Source organism: Monopterus albus, unplaced genomic scaffold (genome assembly GCF_001952655.1).
Source record: "Monopterus albus unplaced genomic scaffold, M_albus_1.0 scaffold129.1, whole genome shotgun sequence".
NCBI classification, from domain to species: domain Eukaryota; kingdom Metazoa; phylum Chordata; class Actinopteri; order Synbranchiformes; family Synbranchidae; genus Monopterus; species Monopterus albus.
The window spans coordinates 1,128,306-1,142,551 of NW_018128009.1; the positions used below are offsets into that span (position 1 = coordinate 1,128,306).

Consider the following 14,246-nt stretch of genomic DNA (forward strand, 5'->3'; position numbering starts at 1 on the left):
TCAAAGAAAAATACTTTTTAGAATGTCTATGAATGAACTTGAATTTTAAATTATTGTTTTTTTTTTTATTAAAAGCACAGACCTATTTTGAGAGAGAAGTTATGTAAATATTTGATTTATTTCATATCCAGGAAACAAAAGATTTATGTGTGGTCACCTCATAAGGAGCAATGTTTTTGACTGAAGAGACTGAAGCCCATCCACCCAGATCTGAAAATCTGCTTTGTGAATGTACTATTCTTCGGTTTTGAACCTGGTCAAATGTTCATTTGCTTTTATCTTTAATATCTTAAGGTGTCAATTTTTTTATTTATTTAGTTTATTTTATGTTTTTTTTTACAGTTTGTTTCCCTGTACTTCTAATTTTGGTCACAGTAAGTTCAGAAACAGCTGTTCTGATTTTTCAGAACAAACTAAACTGTGTACAGTGCACACAAATTGCATATTTTATTTTATTTTTTATTTCTGTTGTTTTGTTTTGTTTTGTTTTTTTGCTTTGTCTCACATTTAATGTACACTGGATATGGCCTCAGACACATTTATTCATTGACACGTGTTGCATATTAATATTAGAAAATGCAATCGATAAACACCGCGGGCCCGTAACACTCTCAAAATGTCTGTTAATGACACTTGATTGGTTGCCAAGTAAAAGTTCTTGTCGACTTGTTTTGTGATGCATTTCATATCATGTCACTGTGTATTAGTACAAATGTCCCTTTTCTTGCCAAACAGGATGTTTCAAGACAACGTGATGGTTAATTTCTATTCACTGTGAGTTTTAAATAACATGGATTGTTTTTTTTGTTCCATGATTCATGGTGCCTTTTTATGAACAAATCAATTTTGTGAACTACACTATCATTGCTAGAAATCACAGTATGGCAATGTTTAAGTCCATCATTAAAACATTTCTGTGTTATCTTTCATTGGCCACGTGATGAAGATAGATATCTTTTTGGCTCCACGCATTTTTATCTTTTGGAGATGAAAGTCAGACACAAACTTGAACCCGAAATGTGCGCTTTTGTCCATTTAGATTATGTTCTCAGTTACTAAGGTCATTTATTGGTGGCCGTTAACACTGTTAGTGCTGCCACACCTGGTTATGTTTTCTCTTTAACAAATGACATACGAGTCACTTCAAGCTGCTCTGTTGTCTCGTGTTGTGATCACATCAGAAGTTTAATCTAAAAAAAATGTTCTTAATAATTACTTAGCACCAGTCTAGCCTCTCTTTTAAGTTACTGATTCTGACCTTTAGTACATCTCTCTGGAAAAAACACATTTCCAACCTGGATATTTTTTTTAATAAAACGTAGATGTTCAATTAGTGACTACAGTGTCGATGAAATGATTGGATACCAGTGGTGATTTTTGTTTTTCCCAAATCTGATGTCTGAATCAACGCAGGTAAATATTTTATTTGACCGCAACATTTTGGTTCATTCCTTTTATCTGTCCTCTGTATTGTTTTCATTTATGTTGCATACATTTGTTCTGTATGTCTTTTTCTTTTATATCTCACTATTTTGGATAAGAGCTCTGGAGATGGTGCATACACATCATTATACCAAAGGCCATGTCTTTTGTTGTACAAGTGCAATGTCAACCAACACACAGACACAACACAGTGGAATATGTGAATATAAACATTGATGAAATATGGCAAAGATGTTAACATTAACTTTTTTATTGTACAAATGATATATTTTGTTTTGTTTTGTTTTTTATTTAAAGCTCACGTTATATTACTGTGAAGTTCTGCTTATCAGTGTTAAGTCTATTGTAAATAAAGATATTGATGAACACTGTTTTTGGTTGTTCTTAACGGTTGTAGATAATTATGGGTGAAATGAGTCTTCTGCATTCAAGAGCAAAGGTACACGAGCCTCTTCAGCCTCACAAACATTTTGTAGGGTAATTCAGGCAAATGTGAGGAGTTAGTGTGTTTTGTGGGTTGGATTTCATTAACATTTTACAAGTCTTTATATTAACGAGAGCTGTCCTAAAGCCAAATTTAAGAAGCACTGTGTCCTATGTTGAGATTGTCTAACAAATTCCATTTCCAAGTCATGAATTGTTCTGACTCATTGGAAGTTATGTAAAAAAAAAATACTTATTTGCTCCATCAAAAAAAGCTGAAGAAGGTTTGCCCCACTTCCATTTGTTCAATCAAGACAACATCTTCCAAACAATCGACCTCAAGCCGTAGAGCGCCTCAACACGGAGCAGTGTTGGTACCTGCCGTCCTTCGCCGTTTATCACCCAAAAAAAACATCACAGATCAGGGTGGTATTTGACTCAAGTGCTCAGTACTTCAAAGGTATTTGGTCTGGAATTAATATTTTTCCTCATTAAATCTCAAAAACCAAAGAAGACCAAACCAACAAAAATGGCTATGGACATTTGAGAATACAGATTTTTTTGGCATTTTGCATTAAAATCAATTAACACATCTATTTCTGATTCATTTGACTTTTTAAAATTAATTTGTTAACCAGAACCTTTTTCACATCTAGAAGATGTTTAAGAGGAAATACTTTTATAAGAATTGGGGTCTCTGTGGTTAATGGGTTTTAAGGAAAACCCTTGACTTTTACTCTGTAAAAGGGGTGGCCAACTCAATATCCCTGGTTTTCAGGGATCATCATCATTATCACATGGGCAGATTATAAGGAGCAAGATTCCCAGATTTAAAAAGTGTATCTTTTTAGTCATTTTATACCTATATTTTGTTAATTTATATCTGTATGGTCATTATGCTACTCATTTTAGTCATTTTGTCTATATTTGTAGCCATGTGTTTTGTGACTTTTTGGTCTTTTTTGTTTATTTGTTATTTTTCTTCTCTTTTTAGTCGTTTTGTGTCTCTTTGTGGTTATTGTTGTCTGTGTTTTACTTGTTTTGTCTATGAAGCTGTTTTGCATGCCCCTGTGCTCATTTTGTCTCTCTTTGCAGCTATCTGTTATTTGTTGCTGACTGACTTTGTAACTAGAAATGTTAACAGTCACTTCATTAACAAGCTCTGGCCCAGGGGGCCCCTGATCCCTTTGGCCCGTTCAGTAACTTATACATGCATTGTCATCACATCATCATCTTGCTCGTGACGCCTGCCCACACCATATCCGACTCCTCCCCTACCGTAGCTTATTGTAAAGATGGCGTCCATCATGGAAGGACCGCTAAGCAAGTGGACAAACGTCATGAAAGGGTGGCAGTATCGTTGGTTTGTTCTGGACTACAATGCTGGCTTGCTGTCATACTACACGGTATGTCTATACCCACAGCTTGTAAACGCTAAACTGGTCTGCTAGAGAGGTTAGAGACTGTAGAAGCTGTCGCTGTTTGTCGAATCCAAGTGAGATAAAAGGCCTTGTGTTTGTCAGGAGTTGGGAGTCTCAGCTGGCACAAATAGGCGTCTCCCTGATGAGAGATTCCCACGTTAACCAATAGCAAAATCCATCCAAGACTAACTGACGAATCGAGTGCCTGGTTTTATCACTTCCGCTAATGTAGCTAGGTAGCTAGCAAAGCTAACTGCAGATATACACAACACTTGTCGAAACATTGTTGTAAATAGTTTGCAGTATTAAATAAGAGAATTATATAGTTATTTATGTTGGCGAGATGACATTTGTTCCAGGTAGTTAAGAGTCCCACACCCGTTGGTTTGTTAGCCAGATGGCTAACAAGACTATGCGGGAGGAGCCAGTGGCTGCTACTTTGAGCTTTGATAAAATCCACAGCGCTGAGTTTCCTGTAACGTTATTCTTATTACCTACTAGTGATGACGAGAGTAAGCAGACAAGAAACACGTTGTAAGGAACATAACTAAGGACTGTCCACTTATCTCAGAAAGCCCTGATCTAATGTACAACTAAATGTATCTACATTTTCAATTAAGTGAGTTTAATATCAGAAAAAAAATTCAATTTCAGTAAATTAACATTTTATATCTTACAAAGTTTACATATTCTTTTGTCTTCATGTCGTGTATGGTTTTAGTGCAGATGTTCTTATTTTAAAAGCCTTTGGCAAGTTACCCTGCTCTGCATACTACTGGCTGTCCTAATTCCCAGTTTGTTCTGTTGTTGGTTTACAGTCAAAGGACAAGATGATGCGAGGATCCAGAAGAGGCTGTGTGCGACTCAGGGTAGGATTTTCAGGGTGAAAGCCGTCCTGACTTTTGACTTTAATCAGCTCATTCCCTACTCTGCATGCTCGACTGAATTGCTAACCAAATATTTTGAAAAGCCTTTATGAGTGTTATGCCGACTTCTTTCCTATGAAAATGCGGATATGCGCTAGGAAAGCACATATCATCTTTCACGTTTTTAGAACCTATGTATCTCCACTGCCTGACAAGATTTTCTTGTTTAATGCAGTCTTTCTGAACCACTGGGCTATACACAGTACAGTACACAGTATGGTGGAGGCTTCATCTGATTTGCAAGGGATAGAGATAGACTTGTTCTTTGTACCAGAAGATAGCTTCACTAATTTCCCTGATTTGTTGGTCCAGTTCAAATGGGTTGCTTTAGCCATATCCACAGCTCTATTGATACACTACACTGTTTATGCTCTTCCAATAGACGTTTGCCCTTTTATGATATTAAGTAATTTCCACTAGATGGCAGCAGTTGCAGTACTACAATATCTGTTGTGCTACCTTTGTTAAGGAGAGGAAGGGAAGATCCTGAAGTAGTAGGGTGTTCAAGGGACTGGTCCTAATTAGCACTGAAACAAAGAGCAATCATTTCTTGTAAATATAGGGTGTTGGATTTGTCCACAAAGAAGCCAGCAGAGTGCCAGAGTTAAAAGGTTGGATTGCATACATTTACTTAAGATAACCTGTTATAAAACCCTTTGGAAATCATTTGGTTCTCTTTCCTTATTGAATTAGTGTTTTGCTGCTGGTAGGTCGGCTTTGAAGATTTGAGAACCGATCTTGGTCCTTTCTAGGCTAATAGAAATAGTGAATAACGACAAAAGTCATAACAAATGACATCTCCCTCCCCTGTGTATTTACTGTTGTTAAGTTGTTAAGCAAGTGTGCCTAAAGGTTGAGTTGATAACTTTGTATGTCATTACAGAGTCTAGTATGAAATGCTAATCAACAGAACTGAGCTTTTGTGAGTAATGAAAGCTTATTCCCATTGTCTGCGCCCATTAGGTACTGCAGCACCTCCTCCTCCAAATTCCCAAATTTACAAGTTAACTTTCAAGCCACCTCCAGTATTCACATGGAGAACCTGTGCCTGCGCAGCCTGACCTTGTCAGCCCCATATCGAGTGTCCCTCATGTTGCTTGTCAGATGGTTGTTTATGTATCAATGTGGTAAAGTTTCTCATGAGAATAAGTGGTGGCCAAAACCACTTTTTTTTCTTTTATGCCACCACACCTGATTAAGGACAAAAGATTTTGCTGAGCACCCCACAATGTTGTATTAGATCTCCCTGAAGAGTGGCAGTATCTCCTGAAACTACCTGAAAAGAGGATCCAGCATTATTTATGAACATACAGTAATGGGTCAAAGCTCTCAGTTAAGGTTGTATCAGTGCGGCTTTAATTTGTTGCATTATACAGTAACATGAAGCTGAATAACCCTTGTCTGTTAAAATTGTATGCTGTTGTAAGCATTCACTGCTCTTGGACAAAATTTAGAATTAATCTTGAAACTGATGAACCTCTTACAATATGTTCTTCCTACTGGCTCTTTTTGTGGTCTTGCTAAACCAAACATGAAACAACAGTGTAGCCATAACCTTTAAAACTGTTATAGTGATTGTTTGTCAGATTATCTTCTAATGTCACAAGTTGAGTCAAATTATTCAACTTCTTTAGAATGTGTTGTCCCCAGTCCAGAAAAATGTGTAGAAAATAGCACAGTCCACTACAATAGAACTTCAATAAATCATTACCATTGTGTCACTTGAATTTCACGGTAATTTATGAGGTCAAGGCTGACTGGTTGAATCATGGCAGGATATTCCATTATTCTAAATTATATCTGGTTTGCCGTCAATGGTAGGCTAGTGGTTAAGGTGCAGCGCTGTTGCCGCTGTGGCCCGGGTTCGAGTCAGGGTTGCGTCAGGAAGGGCATCCGGCGTAAAACACGTGCCAAATGTCAACATGCGAGCCGTCAGTGTGACGATTTGCTGTGGCGACCCCTAAAACGGGAAAAGCAGAAAGTTACTTTCTATAAATGATATCTGGTTTAATTTATAGATCATGCACTGAAGTTAACATTTCATCACATCATGAAATGATTGCAGAATCTCATGATCACAGTGACAAATTGGCTCATTTAGTATAAGACATTTATATCATGGACAGTGTTTGTAATCTCGGCGTGTAATCTGGATGTAACGCATGCGTGAAATTTGAAAATCCGTCAGGATTAACGTTCTCTTGTTACCAGACATGACCTGTGAAGGACAGTTCAGTGTATTCTTCTCCTTCACAATCAAGACTTTCATTATGTTACTTGGTCCTTGTGACTGTGTGCCTCCAATGTAGAAACATTTACAGAGATTAGAATAAGAACAATTTTTCTTTTTTCTTTTTTTTAATTACCTACATTTATATCTGGTAGATCAATTTTATGAGGGCAGTGTTTTGTCCCTCCATATAATAGTCGTCTTTGCAACCAGTTTCTCTCAGCTTACTATAAAGTGTCTGAAAGTAGAGGCTTTATTATAAGAAATTTTGGGTAGTTCTGATAAAACTAAGTGTGGGATATTTCTGAGAATATCCCAGTTTCTATGAATGAAAAGGTCAAATGAGCCTAATCTATTGTAGTGGACTGTAATGTATGTTAAAGCAGTTTATTAGTATTTATATGTTATGCTTGACACTTTTCTTTATATGGAAGCTCTGAGTTCCACGCCCTGTTTCTGTTACTAGGAGCTAATGCCCCAGCTAGCCAGCAGGCTGTTTCTCTGCAGTTGGCTGCTAGCTGCTGGTCCCCAGTGTCTGTTTCTCTCCACCCTATCCTGCCTTTCTCCTCTGTCGCGCTCCCAGATCCCACCTCCTCCTCCCCTCCCTTCTTCTCTCCCATGTTCCAAAAGGCTGCTCTCATATATATGTGTGTGTGATTGTGAGAAAGATTTGATAAGGCATGAGGAGTGTGCGCTTTTGGAGAGAGCGTGCTGCTGGATGGACCATGGGTAATTTATGAAAAAGACTCATTCAGGGGGCTGCAGGAACATGTGGAGGGCCTTAAGATAGAAATGGAAACTGGAGTATGACGTGTCCTGCTGTCTGAGTGCCTGCTTTTTTTTCCTATCACTCTCTTACTCTGTTTGCCCAGGGAGCTGTGATCGGCATAGATGATGAGGACGACAGCACATTCACCATCACTGTGGACCAGAAGACTTTCCATTTCCAAGGTGAGGTGTCCCCCCTTTTGATTTTGTTCTTTTTATGCTTCTCCCAGTTTTCTGCATTGCTGTCCGGCTTGCTTTCTGTGTTCTTTCTCTCTTTTGCATCCATCCCCGCTGTCTGTTTGGTCCCTCTCTCACTCTCTCTTGCACTCATTTTTCCCTCCCCACCTTTTAAAGACTGGATTGGTCTGCTCTAATACCAGGAAACACATGCACACAGGCATCTACACAATGCCCAAGCCTTTTCACTCTTCCCGTGGAACGTCTGCAAGCTCTGTGAAGTTGGACTGATATTTATTTTGGTAAATAAACAAGATTTGTTCCACTGCAAGCTAGACAGATTTCTCTGGAACAGAACGAGCAAGTAAGGGTTATTTTTTCCTTCAGCCCTCCCGACTATAGCTGAGGAGGAAGATTGCTGCTTTCTGTGTCTCAGCAGTTGAGCCGCTGGGATTAATAAGGGAATACTGCTGAGGTAGAAGCTGAGCTCAGGTCTCTTCTGGTTGCTGGTGTTTGCCCTTCGCTACACTGCTGCTGCTGCTGCTTGGTATTGAACCACCAGTCACTCCACAGGGACAACAACAGCATTGCCCCCCCACCCCTCCCGTCCTGCCAACCCTTCCCTCCTTTTTGACAGGGAGCTGTCCAGTCCAGTATACTGCAGACAGCTTTTTTCCACTCTCTCACTCTGCCAGGTCTTTAACTAACCTTCTCCACCATTCCTTCATCTGTCCTTCCATCTGTCCGTTTTTATCCATTTTGCCACACCAACCCCCTCACGCTCCACCGCCAACACCCCTCCTTCACCTCCCTCGCGAGGGTCACCAGCCACAGTCCATGGGCCACCCACCCTTCTCACCTCCTCCATGCCCTCTCCCATGTCTGTGTTCCGAAGCTGTATGCTGTGGTTCTACAAACGCAAGGGTAAGGAGAAAACCATGCACGTCTCATGGTTTGCATGCATGCCAGTCCCGGGCGAAAGGATTGAGAGGAGGCGCTGTTTGGTTGTCTTCTGGGATGTATAGTCAGGGTGGAGCAGTATGTTCTGCAGTACTCGGGAGTACTGGTTTGTTATCAAGGTTCAAGGACAGTTCAGAACAGTGTGAAGCAGGCTGTTCCATGGCTGTCGGCTGTGAGTAATTAATCCAGAGTGGATATGTATTGTCATAGAGTAATCATATGTTTGCACAGATGAGGCGTGTTATTTACAGGAGGATGTTTGTTACTATTCTTTACTTGTTTGGAAAAACAATGAGGTAATGTGTGCTACAGTCAATCTGAGTCATTGGCATAGTGCCTCAATTGCAGTGTATGCAAATGCTGTTCTAATGTAGGAGCCCACATTTAAGAGCATTATTCAAAGACCATCATTGATCCAGTCAAAGAGAGAAATTTGTTTTTGGTGTTGTGTATAAAGGCAATACAGACAAAGCTAAAACGTGTAGTAAATATGTTGGCTATGCAATACACCAAGACATTAGAATTTCAGAAGATTGTGTTAAATTTAACTGTTTCTTGACCAATGACAAATATCTACAATTTTTGGATCAGTTAAATCAGCAGTAGGTATGTTTGAAAGCAACATATCCTTGCACAGGCCCACCCCCTTTATTGTTTGACAGAAAACAATGAAATGTCACCGTGAGGCACATCTGCTTTCCAGATACTCGGAGCCCTACATCATCTCATGTGTCACTATTGGAGGAGGAGAAGGGCTGAAATTGAGAACTGAATGTGTGCTGAACATAATATTCTGGGTATATCAGCTGTTAGCTGGGATATGAAGAGATGCACAGGAAGGAGGATGTCTCTCCATTCCTGTAAAACACTCTGGTCTGAGCATGTTAGGAAGTCAGTCTCCCAGGATTCACAGTAGTATTTGAATGTATCTGTGTGTGTATGTATATATATATGTGTTTCATTCTCTCTGTGTGATGGGTAGAGCAGTATTAAAAGGGGTAAAGAAAGGCACAAGTCATAGAAGAACAGTATTTACCAGAATTTACATTTCTAATGACAAAAATAGTTGTCTGTGTGTGTGTGTGTGTGTATATAGCACATTATCACTGTGTTTTTTGTGATATTGTGTTCTTAGAGGACTGTCCAGTTCATAGGTTGAAGTGTAGGTCTGAGCCGACCAGACACTGTGCTAGCTAAGAGTGCAGCTCTGTACTAGCTTTCTTTCTATTTAGAGAAGCATCTATTATTCATCACCCCCTCTCCCCTGGCGGTGCATCAGAGTTGTCTGAGAGCCCTTTTCCTCTTCCTCCCCCCCTGCTTTCACTGGCCCACTCTTATCTACAGTAGCTATCAATCTCTCATCTCCTCCCCCCACTCTGTCAGGCTTCCCAACCTGCCTCGCGGCATCAGTCCAGGATGAGACCCCCTTCATGCCCCCTCTCTCTTGTAACCTCCCTCCAGCGTCCGTCCTCACTGCAACTACCCTTTCTGTTCTCGTCACTGTTTTTGTGCACTGTGTTCTTTTTGGGAATGCAGCATGACTGGTATATTTAGTTAGAACGGTATTACCAAGTTCATATCCCATATGACCCAGTTTCCACATAGCTGGAGCTAAGTCACAGATTAAATGAGCAAAGCCTTGAACAGATACTTAATCTCACTAAGACAGTGTTACCTTAGTGACCTCCAATTATATTTATTGTGAACTGTGCATTTGCTTTGTAGCCCATCTGAATAACCACAGTATTGACGGATAGCAGTCCAGGCCATTGTAGCACGCACTAGGACATTTCATCAGCTGCTCTGAAGATGGCAGAGGAGGAAACGAAGGGTAGAGACGAACTATTCACAGGGGCCTTTTGGAGAAAGGAGCAGCAGCATTATGGGGAAGAGGCTGAAAATTGTAAAGGGACATCTTATGATGGGTACCCTGACCTCTGACATGAGAGGAAATCTTTTGTTTAGGAAAACACCACTGGTGCTGTTAACTCAGTGTCTTAATTTGTCTATCCAGACATGATATGTCTGTGTGTGGTAACTGTACAGGACTGACACTTGTCCATTATGACATTGTCTTCATGACAATGGTAGATTCATCACTATATATACCAGTGCCTTCGTTATGTACATTTAATGTGCAGGCACATGTAACGGTAACAAGCTACAGTGCTGGAAAATAACCTGTCAAAGAAAGAATTGCAGAAGTTTAAAATGTATCAGCAGATTTTAAAAAATCAGGTCAAGTTTTTCAGGCACATTTGTGTTAAGTTAATTTAAAAGAAGGCCATGACGGTTTTTGCTGTGTAACTAATTTGGCAGTCGTATGAAGTGACATATTAGGTTGGCATAAAAATGATACTGCACCAGTGTTAATGTTACTTTTCAAGTAGGTATAAGCTGATGTCAGCAGTATGCCACTATGAATACATGGGTTAAAGTAACAGTGCAAAAAGGGCTTGAGATACTGTAACACATAATTCTAGTATTCTTGGTTTTAGCTCAAGTCAAGGACCCTGGTGTGTGTTCTAGCTCACTTTCTATCAGCTCTTTAGTTTACACTAAAGTATAAAGGCAAAAATGCTTCAAGATAAAAACGAGTATGGAAATCAAGTAGACAGAATAGAGGGCATGCACATTACATCACTGTACGTGGACGTCTGCTGCTTCTCGCTGAGGGGCAAATGCACAAAAGCTCAGTGTCTGCTGGGTGCATTGTGCTAAAGGTTAAAGAACTGTTGAGCCATTGGCTGTATAGATTGTTTGAGAGAGAATTCAGGCACATGTGCATACAGACCTCTAAAGCCTAAAGACAGGAAATGGATCACTGCTGCTCAGTGAGGCACTATCCTGTAATTGCAATTTTTTAAGGTATGTCATTTTTGAATAAAATATGGGTTTTTATTTCAAGTACTAATAGACACTAGATTACAGGTCAGGTGTTCTCTGTATTATGGTTTAAGTTAATTGTATACTATCAATCAGGTACATAACAGACATATACAGTCAAGCCCGAAATTATTCATACCCCTGGAAAATTCTGACTTAAAGTTACTTTTATTCAACCAGCAAGTATTTTTTGACAGGAAATGACACAGGCGTCTCCCAAAAGATAATAATACAATGTACAAGAGGCATCATTGTGGAAAAAAATATTTCTCAGCCTTTATTTACATTTGAACAAAAAGTGGCATGTCCAAAATTATTCACACCCTTTGCAAACTGTTACAGTCTATGGGAAAATCCAAAGTTCTATACCATTCCAAATAGTCCAAGCTTTTCTAAAGCATCCTAATTACACTGATTCATTGGGAACAGCTGTTTTAATCAACTCAACAGGTGAAAAACAGAAGCTCTCTACTGTTGGTTTGTGGACAGTCATGGCTAAGACAAAGGAGCTCACTGAGGACCTGCGGCTGCACATTGTGGCTGCTCATAAGTCAGGAAAGGGCTATAAGACCATATCTAAATGTTTTGAAGTTCCAGTGGCTACAGTGCAAAGTATTATTACAAAATACAGGACGTTCTGCACTGTGAAAAATCTCAGAGGACGTGATCAGAAGCCAAAGGTGACACCTGTGCTGGCCAGGAGGATAGTGAGAGAGGTAAAAAAAGAATCCAAGGATCACCACCAAGGCCATCTTGATGAATATGGACTCTGCGGGTGGCAACATCTCAAGGCAGGCAGTCCAATGGACATTGCACACCGCTGGGTTCCACGGACGCAGTCCAATGAGGACACCACTTCTCTAGATAAGGCACACAAAAGGCCGCTTGGCCTTTGCAAATGTTCATCTGGACAAAGAAGAAGACTTCTGGTTTTCTGTTTTATGGTCAGATGAAACAAAAATTGAATTGTTTGGCCACAATGATGTAGCCTTCATTTGGTGTAAAAAAGGAGAAGCCTTCAACCCTAGGAACACCATCCCCACTGTCAAACATGGTAGTGGGAACCTAATGTTTTGGGGGTGTTTTTCAGCCGGTGGACCAGGGAACCTAATCACACTAAACGGCACCATGAAAAAGGAGCAATACATCAAAATTCTCAACAACATCAGGCAGTCTGCCCAACCTGAAAGAGTTGGAGCTCATCGCTAAAGATGAATGGGCAAAAATACCAGTGGAGACATGCAAAAAGCTGGTCAGCAATTATAGGAAGCGTTTGATTGCTGTAATAGCCAATACAGGCTTTTCTATTGATTATTGAAAAGGCTATGAATAAGTTTGGACATGCCACTTTTTGTTCAAATGTAAATAAAGGCTGAGAAATATTTTGTTCCACAATGATGCCTCTTGTACATCGTATTATTATCTTTTGGGAGACGCCTGTGTCATTTCCTGTCAAAAAATACTTGCTGGTTGAATAAAAGTAACTTTAAGTCAGAATTTTCCAGGGGTATGAATAATTTCGGGCTTGACCGTATATGTATATATGCTGGTTTTCCTCTTGGTGTGGCAGCTCTACCTATCACGTCTATAGTAGTTGTGTTTTGCAATTCAGCGGTAGTGAGATATGTTGTTTTATGTGAAAATGATTAAAAATGACCTCAACAAATACCCTTAGTTACAAACATGCAGTATTTCCCCATGCTGGATGTGAGTAGACCTCCACTGTCCGTGTAGACGCCAGAACAGTGAACTGCAGTGTGACTGAGGTCTGTTGCTCTTCACCGGCTGTGTATGTGGAAACCCAACATTTTATTTGGCACCAGTAGTCAAGTGTCTTTTTTTTTTCCCCCAGGTATTACCTTTTGCAGTTGTGGGGTTATTTCTGCTCTGAACTTGTGTGTTTATTATGGGTCCTCCTCTAATAAAGGACGTCTGTAACTATTAGGAAGGTACTATATGTGTGGGTGGATTATGTGAGGTGCATTACCTCCTTTATGTGCTTGTTCATCTAGCCTTGCCATTCATCTTGCAGAGAAGTAATTTGAGCCTACGCTAATAGGGTTTAGTCTACGCACCAACCTCTGTTACGATGCTACTTAGCACCTGGGCTACGAGACTGTTTCGGCCTTACTGGATTGGAACAGCATCTTAAAACTCAAGTATGTTGTTAATTGTTTGTGAAGAGTTACAGGAGAAGTTTTTAATATTGTGACTTTTGATTATGATTCTTACTATGCTAACTTCTAAGTAATACTCATAGGGTGGCAGGATACCTGCTATTCTACACCGTGGTCAGACTGTTGTAAACCTTACCCAGATCTTATCCCATCTTGTCCATTCTTCTGAGTTTGACTTGTCCTTTTCTAATTCAAGAAAAGTAAATGTTTAACAAGCAAATGGCTTGCTGATTGCTTGTAGCTAATCTATAACTATGCAGATTAACAATGAAGGTTTATGTCAGATGACAGTGTCATGACTTCTGGCGTGTCACCTCATGTGACCGGCTCATACTGTAGATTTATTGAGTGGACTAACAGCTTACCTGGGGAACTAAATCGCAGGATAGAGGTGAGTTGCAGACTAGGACCAAGATTGGACTTGTAACACAGTTCACACTGTGCAGTAATGGTGTTTGTTTTTGTTGAATGGGAGTGCTACTATTTCTCTTGTGTCATGAATAGAGCCAAACAACATTAGCCGCAGCAGCCTGTTCCTCTGGAGAGTCGGTTTGGCTGAAGGCAAAGTGAGAGGGCACTGAGGTGCAGTTTGAGTGGATTGGCCTGAGACTCGGCTGCCTTTTAATGTCTTTAAAAGCTTTTCTGCTGTAGCACTGTTCAGCCCCTGAGCTAGCACAGCCATTCATCTGCTGCACTGTCTTGTTTCTAGTTCAATGAAAAATGATGCTTTCACAGGATATTGTTTGCCAGGTAATTCAGTGGCATATATCTTTGTTTTTTTTTTTTTTTGTTTTTTTTTTTTCACAGCTCTTAGAGTTATAGTATTTTTACTGTG

General features: G+C 39.9%; 1 protein-coding gene across 2 annotated transcripts in view; it reads left to right on the forward strand.

The window, feature by feature from the left end:
* The first annotated feature begins 2,887 nt into the window (after positions 1-2,887).
* Positions 2,888-14,246, forward strand: part of osbpl9 (oxysterol binding protein-like 9) — a 32,165-nt gene continuing 20,806 nt past the window's right edge. Inside the window, exons 1-3 of one of the 2 annotated variants that reach the window (XM_020613009.1) lie at positions 2,888-3,272; positions 4,106-4,156; positions 7,316-7,394. In XM_020613009.1, coding sequence (XP_020468665.1) covers positions 3,162-3,272; positions 4,106-4,156; positions 7,316-7,394 — 241 coding nt within the window. In that variant the 5' untranslated portion in view covers positions 2,888-3,161. The remainder of the gene's footprint in view (positions 3,273-4,105; positions 4,157-7,315; positions 7,395-14,246) is intronic. The other variant, XM_020613008.1, reaches the window with a different exon arrangement.